Source organism: Protopterus annectens, chromosome 10.part0, assembly GCF_019279795.1.
Source record: "Protopterus annectens isolate FY-2018-M chromosome 10.part0, PAN1.0, whole genome shotgun sequence".
Taxonomy (NCBI): domain Eukaryota; kingdom Metazoa; phylum Chordata; order Ceratodontiformes; family Protopteridae; genus Protopterus; species Protopterus annectens.
The window spans coordinates 1,778,442,075-1,778,463,289 of NC_056744.1; the positions used below are offsets into that span (position 1 = coordinate 1,778,442,075).

Below are 21,215 nucleotides of genomic sequence, written 5' to 3' on the forward strand. Positions count from 1 at the left end.
TCCTGCTATTCAGTGAGAACATGGCAAAATGTTAAGCCCCCATAAACCAAGAGAAAACTTCTGCCTATGTGGAACTGTTCACAGAAACCCCGTGAAGGCATGTTAATAGCTGCATAAAGGCAGCTGTACCCACCAGGAAGAAGTACAGATCTAGCTCAAAAACAAGTCACCCTGGTGGAATCACAAAATCAATTGGATATTTAACAGGAGGAAGGAAATCATGGTAAATGTAGGAAGTGCATCACCCAGCAGGATAAAAGCACTCTAATTAAACTAAACAGACAACTCAGAGGACAAATAAAGTCTACCAAAGCCAAATCTGAGGTAAGTTTGGCCTGCCAGGCCATGAACAACGACAAAGCATTCTTTAGCTATGTCTGCAACCTCAAAGTCAATACACAATTCTGTGCAGAACTCATTGTAAATGGAGCCACCTATACTAAGCCAGAAGATATAGCAAACCTCCTGGCTGATAAATTCAGCTCCAACTTTATTCCTCTCTCCCTCTCAACCATCCCTCAGGAAATATCATCAAATATAACTCCCCCTGCTATCACTAGGGAACAGGTCCTTAATTTTATCTCTGAGACCAAGAACACTGCACCAATGGGCCCAGACAATATTCCAGGATACCTTCTAAATAGCATGAAATGACCTATCAGGGCCTCTGAAATTACTATTTAACTGTAGCCTCCAAACAGGCTTTGTGCCACATGAATGGAGAAAGGTAACAGTCATCCCTCTGCACAAAGGTGGGCCATCTACAGACCCTGGAAACTACAGACCCATAGGTCTCACTATTCTTATATGTAAAGCCATAGAAAGTATTATCATGGAGATGATCAATAGAGATATAGTAAACCTCCAGACACTTGACCCAACCCGGTTTGGTTTCGTCAAGGGCAGATCATGCCTACTCAGCCTGGTGGACTTCTTTGAGAAGGTCACCAAAGCAATGGATAAGGGCAAAATCGTTCACACTGCCTACCTTGACCTGGCCAAGGAATTTGACACAATACCCCACTTGGGCATTGTTGACAAACTCAAGAGGCTAGGTACAAATCCGTATATCACCAGGTGGATAGCCAACTGGCTCACAGACAGGACTCAGGAAGTTAGAGCTGGGGAGTTCACCTCTACAAAGAGGCCAGTCACAAGTGGAGTCCCTCAGGGATCTGTCCTTGGACTGCTCCTTTTTGGCATTTACTTCTCAGAAATCACGAAACACTACACCAACCAGGAAAATTGAATAAATAAACCACAAAGCTGAAAATGAGGAAACATATTTTACTGTATAAAAAACTCAGTAAAAATATACAAAAGTAAGCCCTTTCATCAGGCACACTGACCAAACTTCATCAGACAATCTGACATTGTCTGATGAAGTTTGGTCAGTGTGCCTTACGAAAGTACTTACTTTTGTATATTTTTACTGAGTCTTTTATACAGTAAAATATCTGTTTTCTCATTTTCAGCTTTGTGGTTCATTTATTTAATTCTTAGAAGTCAAGGCCAATGTCAGTGGTCTCTGGCTGACTAAATTTGCAGATGATTGCAAATTAAGAGCTGTCACTGAATCTCACACTGACAAATGTTTTCCAGGAGGGGCTGACATGGACAAACAACTGGTGTCAGAGCCATGGACTAAAACTAAATGTCAAAAAATGCATAATAGTATCCTTTTGGAAGTCATCCATCCCTGATAACTATCATATTGACAACCAGTGCTTAGAGTTGACTCAGTAGTCAGGGACATAGGGACACACATAGATAGTAATCTAGCCTTTGACCATCATGCATCTGCAGTGGTGAGGAAATCATTCTATGTTGTACAACTTATAAGCACAGTTATGACATCTAAGTCCAAGGAAGTCACTGTTCCACTGTATTTGGCATTCATCAAACCTATAATTGAGTATGATGCACCCTATGGTATGTACCTAACCAGGCATATCCAATAATTGGAATGTCCACAGAGGTTCCTGACTAAAAGAATACAGGGCATAAGTAAAATGTCCTCTGCAGACTGCCTCAAGGTCCTATCCCTATATTATGTCTCCTACAGGCTTTTGAGGGGAGATCTATGCCTGGCATACAGGGCATTGTCAGACCCCACTCTGATGGACCTCCTACATATCCAGAAAACAAACAGCACCAGAATTACCCATTCTAAAGACTTAAACCTTGTCTGTGATATAAATTGGACCTGCTGAAGACATAAGTATGTATCCCAGAGACTACCTCATCTATGGAACAGGCTCTCCATCCATGTGAAGCAGAGTTCCTCCCCAACCCAATTCAAGTGCAACTTGGACAATTGGATGGGAAACTGGAAATTCATCTGTGGTTCGGCATCTATGTCTCGAATGGACACAAGTAACCTGTAAATGGTTCATCTCCCAGGCCCAGGATTACACTTATGAAAGTTATCAGAACTTGTCAGAGATTTGGGATGCATGGCTAGCTTAAAAAGGCCCTTGTGGCCATTAGCCTAGTAAACACCTATGAACCTATGAACTTTTAACTGGATTGGAGACATAAGACATTTTTGTTCTAGCTGTGATATTGCAAGCGATCTTAATGAATATACTAACGATAAATAATGGAAATGAAACTTAAGCATAGACTTGTGCTATTATAGCTATGAAAACAGATACTTGTGTTATCGTGTTTTAGTAAAAGTCACTATGTTCCAGTTTCCTTAACTCAAGAATGCAGTTAATGAAGCCTGTCTGACTCAGTCCGGGCTTCCAATATTCTTTAAGTTGAACCTGCCGTTAAGTTCTTTTTATACTGCTTTGCATTCAGACTTGTAATGGGCCTGGATTCATTCTTTAGTGGCATGACAACAAACTTCTCACAGTTTCAACAGACCTGAGCAGGTCTTACTTTTGTATATTTTTACTGAGTCTTTTATACAGTAAAATATCTGTTTTCTCATTTTCAGCTTTGTGGTTCATTTATTTAATTCTTAGAAGTCAAGGCCAATGTCAGTGGTCTCTGGCTGACTAAATTTGCAGATGATTGCAAATTAAGAGCTGTCACTGAATCTCACACTGACAAATGTTTTCCAGGAGGGGCTGACATGGACAAACAACTGGTGTCAGAGCCATGGACTAAAACTAAATGTCAAAAAATGCATAATAGTATCCTTTTGGAAGTCATCCATCCCTGATAACTATCATATTGACAACCAGTGCTTAGAGTTGACTCAGTAGTCAGGGACATAGGGACACACATAGATAGTAATCTAGCCTTTGACCATCATGCATCTGCAGTGGTGAGGAAATCATTCTATGTTGTACAACTTATAAGCACAGTTATGACATCTAAGTCCAAGGAAGTCACTGTTCCACTGTATTTGGCATTCATCAAACCTATAATTGAGTATGATGCACCCTATGGTATGTACCTAACCAGGCATATCCAATAATTGGAATGTCCACAGAGGTTCCTGACTAAAAGAATACAGGGCATAAGTAAAATGTCCTCTGCAGACTGCCTCAAGGTCCTATCCCTATATTATGTCTCCTACAGGCTTTTGAGGGGAGATCTATGCCTGGCATACAGGGCATTGTCAGACCCCACTCTGATGGACCTCCTACATATCCAGAAAACAAACAGCACCAGAATTACCCATTCTAAAGACTTAAACCTTGTCTGTGATATAAATTGGACCTGCTGAAGACATAAGTATGTATCCCAGAGACTACCTCATCTATGGAACAGGCTCTCCATCCATGTGAAGCAGAGTTCCTCCCCAACCCAATTCAAGTGCAACTTGGACAATTGGATGGGAAACTGGAAATTCATCTGTGGTTCGGCATCTATGTCTCGAATGGACACAAGTAACCTGTAAATGGTTCATCTCCCAGGCCCAGGATTACACTTATGAAAGTTATCAGAACTTGTCAGAGATTTGGGATGCATGGCTAGCTTAAAAAGGCCCTTGTGGCCATTAGCCTAGTAAACACCTATGAACCTATGAACTTTTAACTGGATTGGAGACATAAGACATTTTGTTCTAGCTGTGATATTGCAAGCGATCTTAATGAATATACTAACGATAAATAATGGAAATGAAACTTAAGCATAGACTTGTGCTATTATAGCTATGAAAACAGATACTTGTGTTATCGTGTTTTAGTAAAAGTCACTATGTTCCAGTTTCCTTAACTCAAGAATGCAGTTAATGAAGCCTGTCTGACTCAGTCCGGGCTTCCAATATTCTTTAAGTTGAACCTGCCGTTAAGTTCTTTTTATACTGCTTTGCATTCAGACTTGTAATGGGTCTGGATTCATTCTTTAGTGGCATGACAACAAACTTCTCACAGTTTCAACAGACCTGAGCATGTCGAGACAGTGCTTTTTTGAAGTCTTTAACCTTGATGTCTGAGAGTAGTTTGGTCACTCATCTTCAAAGGTTTAGTTTATTTATTACTTATTCATTTTGGCATTTGATTACCATAAAACTTTGACTGGATAAGAACCCATTTTCATTGGAAGCCTGGAGAGAAAAGCTCCAAAGTTTTACAAAACATTTTAAGAATAATAATTTTGCAGTATTTAAAAATAATACAAAAACAAATACAGTTTAAATAATTATATATTAATTAGACATTGTATGAAAACATTGACGATGATTTAATAGAGACATTTTAGTCAGTTTATAGAGAAATTAAAGCTAAGTTAGTATAATACAAACAGGAATTGGAATACGAAGTGAGAGCAAAGCTGGCTTATGGTATATTTAGAGAGGAAAGCCGGGGGGAGAAATTGCTAGAAGTAAGGAGGTGAGTGAAGAAGGGAGAGTAAGGAGATGTGAGGTATGAATACGTATTTGTCCAAATTTAGGGTTATTGTTTATCCTGGCGTTGAGCAAGAACAGAGCCAACATTTGGACAGGAAGTCTTTCAGACTGGTGTTGAAGGATGGGAGGGACGGTGTTGACCTGATGGACAGAGATAAGGAGTCCCAGGCCTTAACAACATGGTACAAATACAGTCAGTGCCCAACAGAGTCCCAGGCCTTATCAACATGGTGCAAATACAGTCAGTGCCCAACAGAGTCCCAGGCCTTATCAACATGGTACAAATACAGTCAGTGCCCAACAGAGTCCCAGGCCTTATCAACATGGTGCAAATACAGTCAGTGCCCAACTGAGTCCCAGGCCTTATCAACATGGTACAAATACAGTCAGTGCCCAACAGAGTCCCAGGCCTTATCAACATGGTACAAATACAGTCAGTGCCCAACAGAGTCCCAGGCCTTATCAACATGGTGCAAATACAGTCAGTGCCCAACAGATTTGACAGGTTTGTACAGACTGGAGTGTTTGGTTATTGGATCATAGTGACCGACTAGGAACATAGTTGTGCAGAATGTTATTTAGTGCTAGACAAGCAGATGGATTCTGGATAATTAGTTTTGTAGGTGGTAAGAAGCTGTGTATCTATTGGTTGATTGGATAATCTAACCGAATTAGGCTTTTTAGTGCTATAGAGTAGTGGGTACTGAAAGGGGTACAGTAAACCCCTCCGTTAACTGGCACCCATGGGGATTGGTAGATGCCGGATAACTATAGTTTCTAGTTGCTTCAGAGTTACTATTAAAAATAGGTCTGACTAATACTGTATCCCATGCTATTTGTTTGGTTTGACTTGTTCTCAGGTTGGGGAGAGAGGAAATTTATTCCTATCTTCCTTTTAAAAACTCTAAAACGCTAAAAATGTAAGGTATGTTTCTGCGGGGTGGGGGGATCAGAAAGTGCAACACATGAAAATTGTACTGTATTTCTTCAATATTTTTTTCTGGTTGCTTGAGACTGCTGGTTGCTTGAGTTCCAGTTAACTGACAGTTTACTGTATATGTTACAAATTTAGCAACTTTGTTGTAGCATTGTTCAAGTTTTGGGTTTTGTGATGCCTGAAGGTTAATAAGGATGGGAGCACCATAAAGAAACAAGGGGCACAGATAGTTAGTGGCAAGTGTAGCTTTAATTGTGTCAGTCAGAAGGTTTTTGGCTTTATAAAGCATCCTTAGTTTTTAAAGGGTTTTTCCTCACTGGTGAGATCAGATCATAAACTAATCTCGCTGGAGGTCCTCATCCCGCCCCCACCTGAAATAAAAGAGACCACAGTGAAAAACTTCTCAAAAGCCGACTTCACACTTCTAAAAACTAGTGTGGTCTCCTTTAAGGCCCCTGAGCCAGTGGTAAACATTACTCAAACCGCTGAATCACTTACAAATGCCTTCTACCAGCACCTACAGGACTGCATGGATCAGGCAATCCCAAACAAAACTAAGAGTCTTTGTACCAAAGGCAAGCGTCCAGTCTGGTGGACCCCAGCCATAAACAAGCTCTACAACAAAAGGAAGAAGCTACTACAAGATAGAGCAAAATCCTTGAAAGGTAAGACACCTTTGATCATTATAAGTAAAAAACTAAGAGCTCTCATAAAATCATCCAAGGCTAACTTTGAGAGAAAAATCGCCAAGGACACAAAAGACAATCATAAGGCCTTCTTTAGCTATGTTAGAAACCTAGGAGGAAACTCCCAGATATGCTCAGAATTAGTCCAAAATGATGTGAAGATTACTGAACCTACACACATTGCCAACATACTGGCTGACAGGTTCAGTGCAAACTCCCCAAAAGGAGAGATATCTATACCAGTGGATTGTAGCCCCCCAAACATCTCCAACGCCCAGGTGAGAACTGCTCTCTCCAAGGCAAAAAACACAGCATCCATGGGACCGGATGGTGTCCTCGGCTGTGTGCTCCACGAACTCAATGAGGAATTAAACCCGCAGTTAGGACAGCTGTTTAATCTTAGCATCACCTTAGGATACGTACCCAAGGAGTGGCGCACTGCGACTGTGGTCCCACTTCACAAGGGCGGTGCCTCCACAGACCCTGGAAATTACCGTCCCATTAGCTTGACAAGCCTTATCTGCAAAGCCATGGAGAGGATCATAATGGAACTCATAAATAAAGACATAGGGAACTTGCAGACTTTGGATACAACCCAGTTTGGCTTTGTCAAAGGCAGATCATGCCTTTTAAACTTGGTTGACTTTTTCGAAACAGTCACCAAGGCCATTGATGAGGGAAAGGCAGTCCATACAGCCTACCTCAACCTGGCAAAGGCCTTCGACACAATACCCCACTCAGATATCATCGAAAAACTCATCAGCTTGAATGTAAACCCATACATCACAAGATGGGTTGCAAACTGGCTAAGTGACAGAACCCACAGGGTCAGAGTTGCTGGAGCCAAGTCAGACTCAAAGCCTGTCACAAGTGGTGTCCCACAGGGCTCAGTCCTGGGTCCACTCTTGTTCGGCATCTACTTTTCTGAAGTACAAGCAAACACAGGAGGGTTATGGCTGACAAAGTTTGCAGATGACTGCAAACTGGGCGCCATAGTCGAAAACACTTCTGACACAGATATCCTTCAGAAGGGCCTCACAGAAATGGATAACTGGTGCCAGAGCCATGGCCTAAAGTTAAACGCCAAGAAATGCATAGTCATACCCTTCTGGAAAAACAAGGTTACCCCTAGCTACCATATAGGTGGCAATCAACTGAGCACAGAAGAAGTCATCAGGGACCTGGGGACCCAGGTTGAAACTAACCTTTCTTTTGACACTCATGTTGCTAAAGTAGTCAGGAAAACCTTCTACATTGCCCACCTTATCACGAAGGGATTCACATCTAGATCAAGGGAGGTCATCGTCCCCCTGTACTCATCACTCATTAGACCTATGATTGAGTACAATGCCCCATTCAGAATGTATCTGACCCGACACCTGCAGCAGCTGGAAAGGCCCCAAAAGTTCCTCACCAAGAGGATAAAGGGTCTCAAAAATATGTCTTATGCTGCCCGACTGAAAGAACTCCAGCTCTATTCAGTCTCATACCGCTTGCTCAGAGGTGACCTGTGCCTGACATATAAGGCCATGTCAAACCCAGATTTGATGAATATGCTTCACCTCAAAAAATCTAGATCCCTCAGAACCACAAGGGCGGGAGACTTAAACCTTGACACAGTTATCAATAGGACGTGCTGGAGGGACAGATTCATCACCCAGAGACTCCCTATGCTGTGGAACAAAATCCCGGTAAATGTGAGGCAGAGCACCTCGCTGGCCTTGTTCAAGAGGAATCTTGACCAATGGATGGGAGATCGCAGATATACCCCAGGGATTATTTCAGTGTCACTGCTTGACAGAGGCACAGCAAAATAATAGGCATAGTTTTATTCAAACTAAAGGGGTGGTGAAAGCCACATATCTATGGGCTAGGCTTATAAATGCCCTTGGGCAGATAGCCTAGTATGAACCTATGAACCTATGAACCTTATGCAATTTTGTACATACAGGTCAAATTTAAGATTATTGTCTACTATCACCTATAGTAATTTGCTAGGAGGAGTAACTTCAGTGGTTGTATTATCAAAGAGATGACTTTAAATTTTATTTTTTCATGGGACAGACATTTGGGAAAAAAGTAGTAGTTTTTGTAGGGTTGAGCATGAGCTGTGAGTCACAAAGTCATGTTTCAGTTGCTGTTAAAGCTTCCTGAGTATTAATTTTTGAGGTGTGCCATGTTGTCATATGTGCAAATGAGTGTGGAATCATTTGTATATAGGTTTATTGTTTTTCCAATATAGAATACTTCATATTTAGTACAGTTTGCTCAGTATATCACAAAGCTGCTATTGCAGTTATATCTGTCAGTGCAGACATATTTTTGTTTTTCAAGTTTGCACACATAAAGTAATTCTTTTGGTTCATAAATGCACAGTATCTGCAGCCTGGAGATTGCAGAGAATGGTACCTACCTGTAGCTCTGTGGATGCAGTAATTTCTTTCTCTATGCAGCTTCTAATATTTCTTCCTTTTTGATAAATGAAGGACGGTTGAGTGTCCAGAACCTGACTGATAGATGCGTTTCCCTTACGATACTCCAGTTTTCGACCATTTTTTTTTTCAAATTATGAGTGAATTCTTGGAATAAGTTAAGATCATACTTATTTTATATTTGTCATTTTTTTCATTATTGGAAACCATATGAAATGTCAGGACCCTAAGTCCCAAAATACTTAATGGCTAGAAGATTGGAGTTACATATACTAAGAGCGAGATGCCATTTCTTAGATTATTCCCTTTTCTCCAAGGTATGGCAAGCTCAGATTTGGTATATATAAGTTTGGGGGGGGGTGATGGGGGCTTGCCCACCACTTGGGGAGCAAAGAGGGTCTTGCACCCCTACAAAAAGAAGTTTAAAGGAGATGACTAATTTTTGAGAAACTCATTAATACATGGCTACATGGCCTCTGACTGCTTTCTTATAGGACTGCCATATATGTTTATACATTTATATATTTTACATATTTTTGTTTTTGGTGAATGGGTGAGACCCAACAAGCCCAAATTCTTTCTTTTCACTGATGAGATGAGAATTATAGTTTTGTGCAATGTTGTATTCAGTGCAACACAGTTTGCAACAGAAGGACATGAGACTCAAACACAGATCTGCTTCAGGCAGCTCGTCATTAATTAATCACTACAGTTTAATGCTCTCACTCTTGTGCCTTACGGACAGCCTATAGTGATGGGTTATTTTAATCTCAGGCTTATTTGTCAAACATGTTCTATGTGGTATTAACTACATCTGTGACTAGTTTAAAATCTATAGGTCAGTACAACGTGATAGGCTCTTTAGAAATTCCTTGATGCAGAAGTGATGGAGAAGAAATTAGTTAGATAGCTATCTTTTTAAATAAAAAATAAATCATGATTATTGCAGTCATTGCATATATTGACTTATGTAAGCTTTATGAATTTTCCTTTATTGTTATGATGCCATTTCAATGCATTGCAATGCCACCATATTTTATTTATTTATTTCCATTTGTTTATCAGGAGTGTCCGACTGGGCCTATGAGGGCCTTTTTTTTCAGTGGAGGCCCGAAGAGAAAAGATCCACAAATACACAATTGAACAAGTACAAAAAAGCATTTTGATAAATACATTAAATATACAATATAAAATATATGCGATACGTAAAGTCTACAATACAGATTACATACATACTCAAGACATCCACAGAGAATTAAGGTAGGTTTAAAATACAAGAAGTGACATTGCTGAAAAATTAGTTTAGGTAAATAGAGCTTAACAGACTTTTAGAGCTAGCTAAAAGAAGAAGAATCCAAGGCAAAGGAATGGAATTGACAGGCAGATAAGAGAGAGGGTAGAAGAAAGCAATTCAGGGAAAGAAGCGGGATAATTGGGGAAGGAGATGATAAAGAGGGAATGAAGGGAGAGGGCTAGTAAAGAGACGAGTGAGCTGGTGAAGGGTGTGATAAGACTTGTTAATCAGCTTTGGTGCAGCTGCAGAGTCAAGTATTATCATCCATTATAATGACAGCAAAAAAACATTGTAGTTAACAAAGTGAAACTATTTTACAAAGTGTATCTATTTTGTCTATTTACAGCTACCGTAGACGTTTTTATTTGGTGACAGAATGGCATCAACAAGACTACAGATTCTTGGCCTGTCCCTGGCAGTGTTTGGCTGGATTGGAGCAATTGTGTGTTGTGCATTACCCATATGGAAGTTCACTGAAGGAAAAGTAGTGACCGTTCAGGCCATCTGGGAAGGTCTGTGGATGACCTGTGTAGTGGATAACACAGGAAATATGGTATGCGATATCCATGATTCAATCTTGGATGTGCCACAAGATATCCAGGTTGCCAGAGCTCTGACAATCATTGTCATCATATTAGGCATCTTAGGAATCTTTGCTGCTGCTATTGGAGGAAAATGCACCAACTGTGTGGAGGATAAGAACACCAAAGCCAAGATTTGCATAGTGGCAGGAATTATCTTTCTCATCTCTGGTATACTTTTGCTTATCCCAGTCTCCTGGACTGCCAATAGCATTGTCCGAGATTTCCACAATTCAGAGAAGACTGACTTAAATAAGAAGGAGCCAGGAGCTTCTCTGTTCATTGGATGGGCTGGTGCAGCTCTGCTTTTGATTGGTGGGGCACTGCTGTGTTGTAACTGCCCAAAGAAAGATGTCAGTTTTTCAGCCCGATACAATACCAACAATCAGCTTTAGCCAAAATGTCTGTAACCTGACTCCTGACACTATCAACGGTCCAGTAAAAGGAAGACCTGATGACATTTTTCATTTCACCGATCCTTTAAACATCTGAGAAATAATGACTGAGGTGCTTCATTTTGCAACAGTATTAGACTTGATAAAATCATTCATAATGTTTGAAACAGTGTAAATGATACTGGAAACCAAAAAAAAAAAAAACAGTGACCAATTTACATAATTCAGCTGATAGCTTTATGCTAATCTGAAATGCACCACTACCTTCAAGTCAAGTGCTGAATTGTGATCTGGCAGTGTCTTTGTTTTCCTTTCCACCTGCATGTCTAAAATGTGACCTCTTGCACATATCTGCTGACTTCTTTGCAGCTGTCTAGTTATTAAATACCACCACAGCAGTTCTTTTCTGAAAGCAAGATGCTATGCTTCATTAAGGGTATACTGATTCTATAGACTTTATTAACTAGCTTGAGAGACCTTCCTGCCTCCCTTGTATTTAAATAAAATGTGGGGCATTGGGGTCAGTCTGATCATTATAAAAACTGTAAGCAAACAAAGACAGATTGAGTGCAGCTGGTGTTTATTAGTAGGGCAAAGCAGAAGTTATGCTGTTTTACCCCAGTCACTCCTTGGGGGAACAAAGGCTCAACAGATAGGACATTATTGTCATATCAAAACTTCATTATTTGTATGTGTTTAGTGTAGTACATAGCAAAAGGAAATTATTTTGTTTTCCATGGAGCATGGGATAATAGAAATGCTGGGTCAAAGGGTTAAGAGGGTTGTATTACTCTCTCCTTCCCTGTAATGTAACGGGAATTTTTGAACACTACTAAGGTGTCCTACATTATGTTGATGTCCCCACATTTCTGGTTCTCTCTTCTGCTTTACATAGCTCTGTTCTGTTGTCATTCTGAAGTATATGCTAGGAGATAGTCTGCACTGATAAAATTAGATGGGGACTAGCTAAATTAATTTTATCACCTTGAAATTGAACTTTACTGATTTATCATGTCATTTCATTTCATATAAGTGATTTGTACTGCTTGTAACTCTTTCAACCATCTTCTTACCTGTAAAGACCAGTAAAATAAATCTCTGTTTATCCCATTGTAATATGGATGTCAACAAAACCGGTAATTCAATGTATGCACTGCAATTTGCAGGACTTTCAGAACTTTAACATATTGTTGTAAATTGCATTTGCTATATTTGTTGAAACATATTTTTCATGTGTAGAATTAAAACAGCCGTAAATAATGTCTTCTTTGTTGTTATAAAAAGGTTAGTAAAATGAGCACATCTTCACATTTGTTCATAGACTCACTCAAATGTTCCAAAACGTCTAAATGTAATATGCTCTTTCTGATATAAATATTCATTAAAGTAAGGTAATCTACATTTTGCTAATAACTATTATAACTTTTAATGATTTGCATATAATCATACAAAAAACATGCTGTACATGGCTTTTATTGGGCACAGGAATCATAAACAAAATAAAACCTACTTATTCAAATAACTAATGTGGAATATTTCATGTTTTTTTGGACATAAAGCTTTACAGACATGTATGTTCATATCTAAATCAGAAAAGTGGGGTCATATAACCTCAGGTCCCAAACCATAAAAACATAGAGATAGAGACTAAACTCTTCAAAATGTAATTGATAAGGTGAATGAAATTGCAAGTCCATACAACATTAAGCTCTTTCGTCTGGCACCACAGGACTTCATCAGGGCTTCATCAGAATGTAAAAAGTAGGTTAACTGACCACTGTATTTAAAACAACTTCAATAAAACGTTAAAGAATAATGATTCTACTTAGTGAATAATTATTTAAGTAGCCATCACCTAGGAAAAACAAACTAGACCTAACCAGATGGTACATTATAGTAAATGTATTATAGACATCTATAGTATAAATCTGAATGTTACAAGCAATTGATAAAAACAAACTGCTCTTTTTAAAAAAATATATTTATAAGAATATTAATAAAAGCATATACAGTCTATTAATCATAGCTTTACTGCTCTTATTTTGAGCAATGGGTAAAATGAAATATTATCATTTAAGCAGGAGAGAGAGGGTGGATGCATCTAATCTAATCTGCCATTTCTGTTCCATTTTACCCACATAAAAAGAATGGCATGTATTGCAAACTGCCAAATAAATGATTCCCTTAGACTCACAGTTTCTCTTAATGGGAAATATTCTAGGATTATAAGAATTTGTCAAACTAATTGTATCTTGTTCCGGAGTAAGATGACCATAGTTACATCTTCCACATATTGTAGTACCTTTACATGTGTGTTCTTCAGTATACCCGCTTGAAATCATATTGTGGCTTTCCCAAAATTCTCAGGATATTTTTGTCTATACTATGCATAAAGTTAGGTGTAGTATCCACCACCTTCAACACCTCACCATCCATCTTTAAAACAGAGCAATTGCTCTTTATATTTTTTATTTGTGTACCTGCTTCATTAAATTTAATGTCCATTACATTTGTAAGGTTCAATGTAGTTGGAACATCCAATTGTTGTTTGTTAGGTATACCTAGGATAGGAAAATATTTTTCACCCCTGTCTTTAATAACCTGAGAAATTGAATAAAAGAATCTATGAACATGTCTATAACATTAGGAAACAAAATGAAAATAACACCCTATATAAGCTCTTCCAAACATACTCTAGTTTTAATAAATTTTTGTTTTGTATTTTAGGAAAATTCCCATGGACACCAGGAGAGGGCAGTGGGAAACAAGAATTGAATACAGAGTTAATATACCAGATTATATTAGATGCATCCACCACCCCACCTTGGTTTAAATAAGAATATTTCAATATACTCATTGCTCAAAATGAGGGTGGCAACGACATAGACTATATATACTTTTTATTAATATTCTTTGTGACGACCGTGCCTGGGCACAGCAGTCAAGGAGCCTCAATCCTCACCACTAACACCAGGGAGGTCATCTCCTAGAAGAGAGGAAAGGATAACGTAATACACACAGTAAAGTACAATTTCCCTTAAGTCCACACAGAGATCACAGTCTGGGGCTGGTTGCTCCCTTGCTCACCAGGTCCCCATTAAGACTCCCCACTGGCACAGCTATAGGGTCCAGGTCTCAGCCTAGCTAGGTAAGCTAAAATCCCCAGTTCCCTCTCTGTCCAACCAGTGCTTTGTGTCCCTGTCAAGTAGCTGACACAACACATACACACTTTGAGATAAGTATTTATACAACTTCACAGACACTCCTGGGAAAGGCTGACATAGATTCTCCAGCTGTGCCCCTTTACCCAGACCATACAGTAGTAATCCCTGCCACCACCGAGCTAATAATATCAGCTACTAAAAGCCCCTTAAAAGGGTGTCCAATTATTACTGTGCAATATTATTATCCAATGGTAGTATGACTAACAGTCAAGGCTTACTTTAGAGTGGCGTATTACAATAACCTCTATAAATATGCAATGTACTCTAGAGCTTATCTCTACACAAACCAGCCACAGGTAGGTTTTAAAATATTTAATAATAAATAATTAAAACACAAGACAAAACTACTACACCACAGAGATATCTAAGAGTTCAGAGATCACACAGAAACTAAAAACAATACAGTAGGACAGATCTGATTTCAAAGAAAAATACCTAATTAATCTTTACTAGCTTTAACTATTCCTACAAGAAATCACAGTGCTAAAACTTACATGTGAGCATAAGGCAGAGTGCTGATAAATTGGATATCCAAGATCACAATGCGCCAATCTCTTGTGAGAAAACAGTATTTAAACATTACTAACAAACATGTCTCTAAGGCCCTCCCAAATTACATCATTGTTGGCACTTAGTCTGGAGTTCTCAGGCCACAAACTGCATTATTTAGCAATCTAACACCTGCTCAGAAACTTACAACAATATAAGTCATTTCACATGTATATTCTAACAGAAACCAGAGCAATAAAGCACATTCCACATCTAAATTCTGGTCATAAACTTTAGCCTTAAAACAATGGGCATGAAACCTTCATCCAGATGCACTGGAGTCGAATTCTAACATGAAAGGGTCACAACATGCTTCACTGGGCCAGTAGAGTGCAATGTTGTCACATACTTTGCAGTTCCACATTTCACAATATTCTTTTACACTCAAGAAACATGCCTGTATTTTACATTTATTTTCAAATGCCAGAATTGTATATCAAATTCTGTTTGAATAGGCTGGCAACCTTCACCCATCTCTTTCCCCAATCGTCACATCTCTTCCCCCCGGGGAACTCAAGCAAGTTTTTTTAAGTGCCGCTTGAGAAACATCGCTTGAGAGTGCCAGGTCTATCTGGGTGTACCTCACTCCATTCCCTGTCTTGAGAGCCCATCTGCATTGGCATTGCTACTCTCACTGCGGTGCTGCACTGACATATCATATGCTTGCAACCCCAGACTCCATCTTAGCAACTTGACATTTTGCTGCTGGATCTGTTTAACCATGTTAGAGGGTTGTGATCTGTCATCACAGTGAATTTCCTTCCATACAGATAAGGCTGAAGTTTTTATAGTGCCCACACTATGGCTAGACATTCCTTTTCTACCGCTGCATAGCATTCCTCCCTGGGTTGGAGCCTATGACTGAGATAAACCACTGGGTGCTCTTCTCCCTCTGAAGAAATCTGGCTAAGTACAGCCCCCACTCCATAGTTTGAAGCATCCACCTGCACAACAGATTCTTTGTTATAGTCTGAACTGGCTAACACAAGGGGTCCTCCCAAAGCTTCCTTAAGCTTCTGAAATACCTGCTCACATGCTGGGGTCCATGCTACCTTATCTGCCCTGTTCTTCCTTGTCAGATCTGTGAGGGGAGCAGCTATGGTACTATAATTGGGAACGAACTTTCTGTAGTACCCTGCTGTCCCCAAGAATGCCCTCGCCTGCTTTTTGGTAACAGGTGCAGGCCATGCCTGAATAGCTTCCACTTTGGCAGGTTCCGGCCTTATCATCCCACTCCCCACTCTATGTCCTAAGTAGGAGACCTCTGCCATGTTCACCTGACATTTGCTTGGCTTAATGGTCAACCCTGCCCTCTGCAGTCTGGCCATCAACTCCCTGACATGCTGAAGGTGCTCTTGCCAGGAATGGCTGTAGATAGCAATATCATCCATGTAAGCAAGGGCAAACCCTCCTGCTCCTGCTAAGATATTATACACCAGCCTTTGGAAAGTCGCTGAGGAATTCTTCATCCCAAAGGGCATCTTTGTGAACTTGTACAAAGGCTGACTTCTTTCTAGCACTGGGAGTCAAGGGCACCTGCCAGTAACCCTTGGTAAGATCAATGGTTGTAAGATACTTAGCCCCACCCAGCTGTTCTAGGGCCTCATCTGTCCTAGGTACGGGGTAAGCATCTGACTCTGTGTGACTATTTAATTTCCTGTAATCCACACAGAACCTGCTGCTGCCATCCTTCTTTGGCATTAGTACCACTGGTGAGGTCCAGGGACTGTTGGACTCTTGAATCACCCCTAGTTCCAACATCCCCTGTACCTGCTCCCTCAGAGTCTGTTTGACTCTCTCAGGCACCCTATAAGAGGCCTGCCTGATAGGCTTTTGGGGTCCTGTATCCACCTGTTGCTGTACCAGGTGGGTGCTCCCTGGTTTCCCGGTGAACATGCCCCCAAGCTCCTGCAACACTGCTTGGATTTCTCGAACCTGGGTAGGAGATAGCTGCTGGGACATGTAGTACCGAGGTGTCAGTCTGAGCCTCACTGAGGAGATCATTCACCAGATCTCCTTCAGACTCCTCCTGCAATCCACTGCAAATGCTCAGCACAAGGGCCTCCCTATCATGGTAAGGTTTCATCATGTTAACATGGTACAATTTGTGCCCCTGCCGTCTGACTAGCACTTCCACCATGTAGTTAACATCACTTACCTTTCTTACCATCTTGTAGGAATGAGAACCATCACCTGTTGCCCTACAGCATACTCTCTAGCTCAAGCATTCCGGTCAAACCACACCTTTTTCTGTTGCTGGGCTTCTGCCAGGATCTCCTGGGCCAGGCCCATGAGTTCCCTGAGCCTTGTCCTGAGGTTCAGGACATATGCCACAACAGACTCCTTGTGAGACTCACACTCACCTTCCCACTCATCTCGAATTAAATCTAGAGGTCCCCTCACCCTATGCCCATACAACAACTCAAAGGGTGAAAAATGTGTGGATTCCTGGGGAACCTCTCTGTAAGCAAACAACAGATGGGGCAAATATTTGTCCCACTCCCTCTTAAACTGATCTGCAAATGCCCGTAGCATGGACTTGATTGTAGAGTTTAACCTCTCAATAAGACCATTAGTCTGGGGATGGTAGGGGGTGGTCTTCATGTGCTTCACCCCACAGACATCCACAGACAAGTCAGCAGGTCTGAGATAAAATTGGCACCTCTGTCAGACAGTATTTCCTTTGGGAAACCTACCCTGCTGAAAATCTCTAGCAAAGCATTTGCCACCTTCTCGGCCTCAATGCAGGACAAAGCCACTACCTCAGGGTATCATGTAACATAATCTACAATCACTAGGATATACTTTTTCCCTGCGGAACTTGGGGTACTCTGAGGACCCACAATATCCATAGCTACCCTCTAAAATGGCTCCTCAATCACAGGCAAAGGCATCAAAGGAGCTCTCACCTTGTCTCCTGACTTGTCTACCTTTTGGCACTGCTCACAGGTCCTGCAGTACCGTTACATCTCTGGAAATTCCAGGCCAATAGAAGTTTTGCATAATATGCCTCTTTGTACATTTAATGCCCATATGACCTGCAAAGGGAATATCATGGGCTATGGCTAGAAGCTCCAGATGGTAAGCTCTAGGCACTACCAACTGCTTACTCTCTCACCTTCTAGCCATCCCTCAGGGGTCCACTCTCTGTACAGTAACCCTTTGTTCCAGTATACAGATTCCCCCTTCCCTTAAGAATCAGGTGCCTCCCTAGCTTCCTGCCTCAGACCTTGCAATGTAGGGTCTGAGAGCTGAGCCTGTCTGAAGTTTCTCCTTGTAACCCTTACCAGCTCCCCTTCCACAGGAAGTCTGGCATCCTCTGACAGTGGTGCCTCACTGTCAGCCTGGGTACTACTACTCACCTCTACCTTTGCAGTTACCCTGTCCAAGGGAACATCAGTACCCACAAGCAGCTGTGGCTCACATTCAGTTTCACTACTACAGATTAGCTCACTCCCTGAAGTAACCACCTCAGCAGTCCTGGCTGCATGTATGCAGTCTGTCAGGGTCTCCCCAAGGCTACCAGACCCACATGCTTGTCTCCAAGCCTGACTGCTTGTAAGTGCACAAGTGCAGGGTACAGCACTATCAAAATCATTCCCTATCAGGACATCTGCAGGTATATCCTCAAACACACCTACTTGCTGGCTCCCTCACCTTTGCTTCCCCACCTTGCCTCTGTGGACATCTGTATGCCATATGGCCCCACTGGTTGCATTCAAAACTTTTAACCCTAGCTCCTGGATGTGTACCTGGACTAGTGGCTTACCCTGCTACTAGCGGATTCTGTTGGGGCAGTCTGTGCTGCCCACCATGGATTCCTTTAGTCCCATGTGCAGTACTGGGGGTCCCTTTCCTGCGCAGGGCTGCCCTGCTTGCTAGGTATAGGTCTCCTGTCTTCCCCAACTTTTCTGAAGTAGCACACTGTGTGTCAGCTAACCAGATCCTCATGTAATCAGGCAAAGTGCTAAGGGCTTGTTCCCATACCAAAAGGTCTGCCAGCCCTTCAAAAGTGGTGACCTGACATCCACTCACCCAGCTATGAAAATAAGTGTTCAGTTCAGCAACATATTCACATACATTTTCATCTGCCTTGTGTCTATGCTCATGAAACCTTTTCCTATACATTTCAGGTGTTAGCTTAAAACATTCCAACAAGTGTCTTTTTACAGCAGTATAATCAAAACAGTCAGTGTCATACATTTTTGCTAAAGACGTTACAGCTTTACCATGGAAGAAGGTAGTCAGAAACCGTACCCAGAGCCTTTGGTCAACTTCATACCGTTTACATACTCGCTCAAACATATGAATGAAGCTATAAAAATGATCCTCCTCTTTAAACTGTAAAAGAAATTTACTGACCTTTTGTGCTTCTGGGGTCCGGTTGCTCCCTTCCTCATTACCTCCATGACTCTGGCAAAGAGTCAGCATTTTCCTCTCATGCCTCCTCTGCCATTCATTTTCCTCAGCTTGTAGACTCCTCATTTTCTCGGCTGCTTCTACTTCCATATGCCTGGCCTCCAACTCAAGTCTCTTTAGCTCCAGCAGGATTTTTAAGTCCACTGCAGAAAGGTAGAGCTGTCCATTCTCCGAGGATATTGTATCTCCACTGTCAGTCTGATTGTCCTCCAGGCTGCTGTTTTCTAATGCAGCTGTAACCAAGGCTGCAATCAGATCTGGTTTAGTCAGGTTTCCATGCACCAGTCCCCTAGCCTGGCACATCTCCACCAGCTGGCTCCTTGTCAGCTTTCCATACTCTTCTGCTGACATGCTGCCTGCTCACCCTGACTAAAACTTAGCTAACAAAAGAAATAAAACAATTGTGATCTGAAGTCGAAGTATACACTGTGTGGCTGTTTTAGAGTACAAAATACTTTCAGAGATCACAGTACATAAGCTACAGGAATTCGCTCTACGCACACCACTACAGCCAATTAGTATGTGAAGTAGACCCCACCACTGCCACTACTTGTGACGACTGTGCCCTGGCCCAGCAATCAAGGAGCCTCAATCCTCACCACTAACACCAGGGAGGTCATCTCCTAGAAGAGAGGAAAGGATAACTAAAGGCTGGAACACAGGGCCATATTTGCAATATTGTTGTTATACACTGTGAAACTTGCTGTTGTTACAGGATTGGTTGCAACATACCCTTATTCAGGAATATGAAGTCAGAAACACAAATGGATGTAGCCATGGACTGATAGAACTCAACAGACAGAATGCCACTGATATATCAGAGACAAGACCTGTGTGGTGAATAGACAAAACATAACAGCCAATTATCTGGCCATCATGTGGATAGGCCCACAGTTGACTAGCATGTACACACAAATCCTGCAAAACTAGTTGTATACAATGCATATGACAACACTACTCACACTGTCCGTAGGTCTGGAACCTTATAAAAATATGTAGTTGGCCTGTGTCTGCAAGTCCTGTTGTAAGAGGTATTGCTACCTGCTGTCTGTAACACTGCTGCCAACACACAGGAAGGATGTCTTCCATACAGGAAAGATAAAGGGACAATACCCACATGATGTACTAATTTATAGTAGTTGGTTGCCATGACAGTGGTAATTGGAAGTACTACATAGCATGCTGCATACAGGTAGCAAGTGGAGGACACTGACCGGTGCAGAGGCTACCACCTGATCATATGCATCACCTACAAAATCCATGCTGCAATCTATTCAAAGCAGCTCAATCCCTATAGTGGAGAGAGAGAGAGAGAGAGAGAGAGAGAGAGAGAGAGAGAGAGAGAGAGAGAGAAATAATCAAACAAACAAGCCAACAAACAAACAGGAAACAAATTATCTAAACCAACTAAAACTAAAAAACAACCCTATCTAACACAGGGGACACATAAAAGTGTACTCAGAAGAGAAGAACATACTGCAACAGGTATGTGAAACATATATGCATGTAATTGAATGTAGTACTTGGTCTATAATAATGGGATAGATGATGTGGAAAGATTTATATGTGCCATCAGGAGTTGTTGTAATGATGTCCTGCTGAACAACTGCTATGGATATAGTGCCTGGCCCTGTGGGCAGTGGGCCATGCCTGTCAACTATGCAGATCAGAACTGAATGACAAGATGTAAGCCATCATAGTGTGTGTTCTGTATCTCAAGACATGTATATTAGTGTGGTAAATAGCTGGTGGTGGAAGCAATGCCGTTTTGACAGACACATGAGTTTCAGACCCCACCACTTGCAGGACAGTCATGTTAACATGAAATGTAGCATGCACAAAAGCCATAGGTGTGTAATAGGCTTACCTGCAATCTGTCCCTATATAT

General features: G+C 41.2%; 1 protein-coding gene across 1 annotated transcript in view; it reads left to right on the forward strand.

Moving 5' to 3' along the window:
* The window catches only part of LOC122814008 (claudin-4-like), a 67,888-nt gene extending 55,258 nt beyond the window's left edge, over positions 1-12,630 (forward strand). Inside the window, exon 2 of the mRNA XM_044086591.1 lies at positions 10,506-12,630. Coding sequence (XP_043942526.1) covers positions 10,536-11,135 — 600 coding nt within the window. The 5' untranslated portion in view covers positions 10,506-10,535 and the 3' untranslated portion in view covers positions 11,136-12,630. The remainder of the gene's footprint in view (positions 1-10,505) is intronic.
* Positions 12,631-21,215: the final 8,585 nt, after the last annotated feature.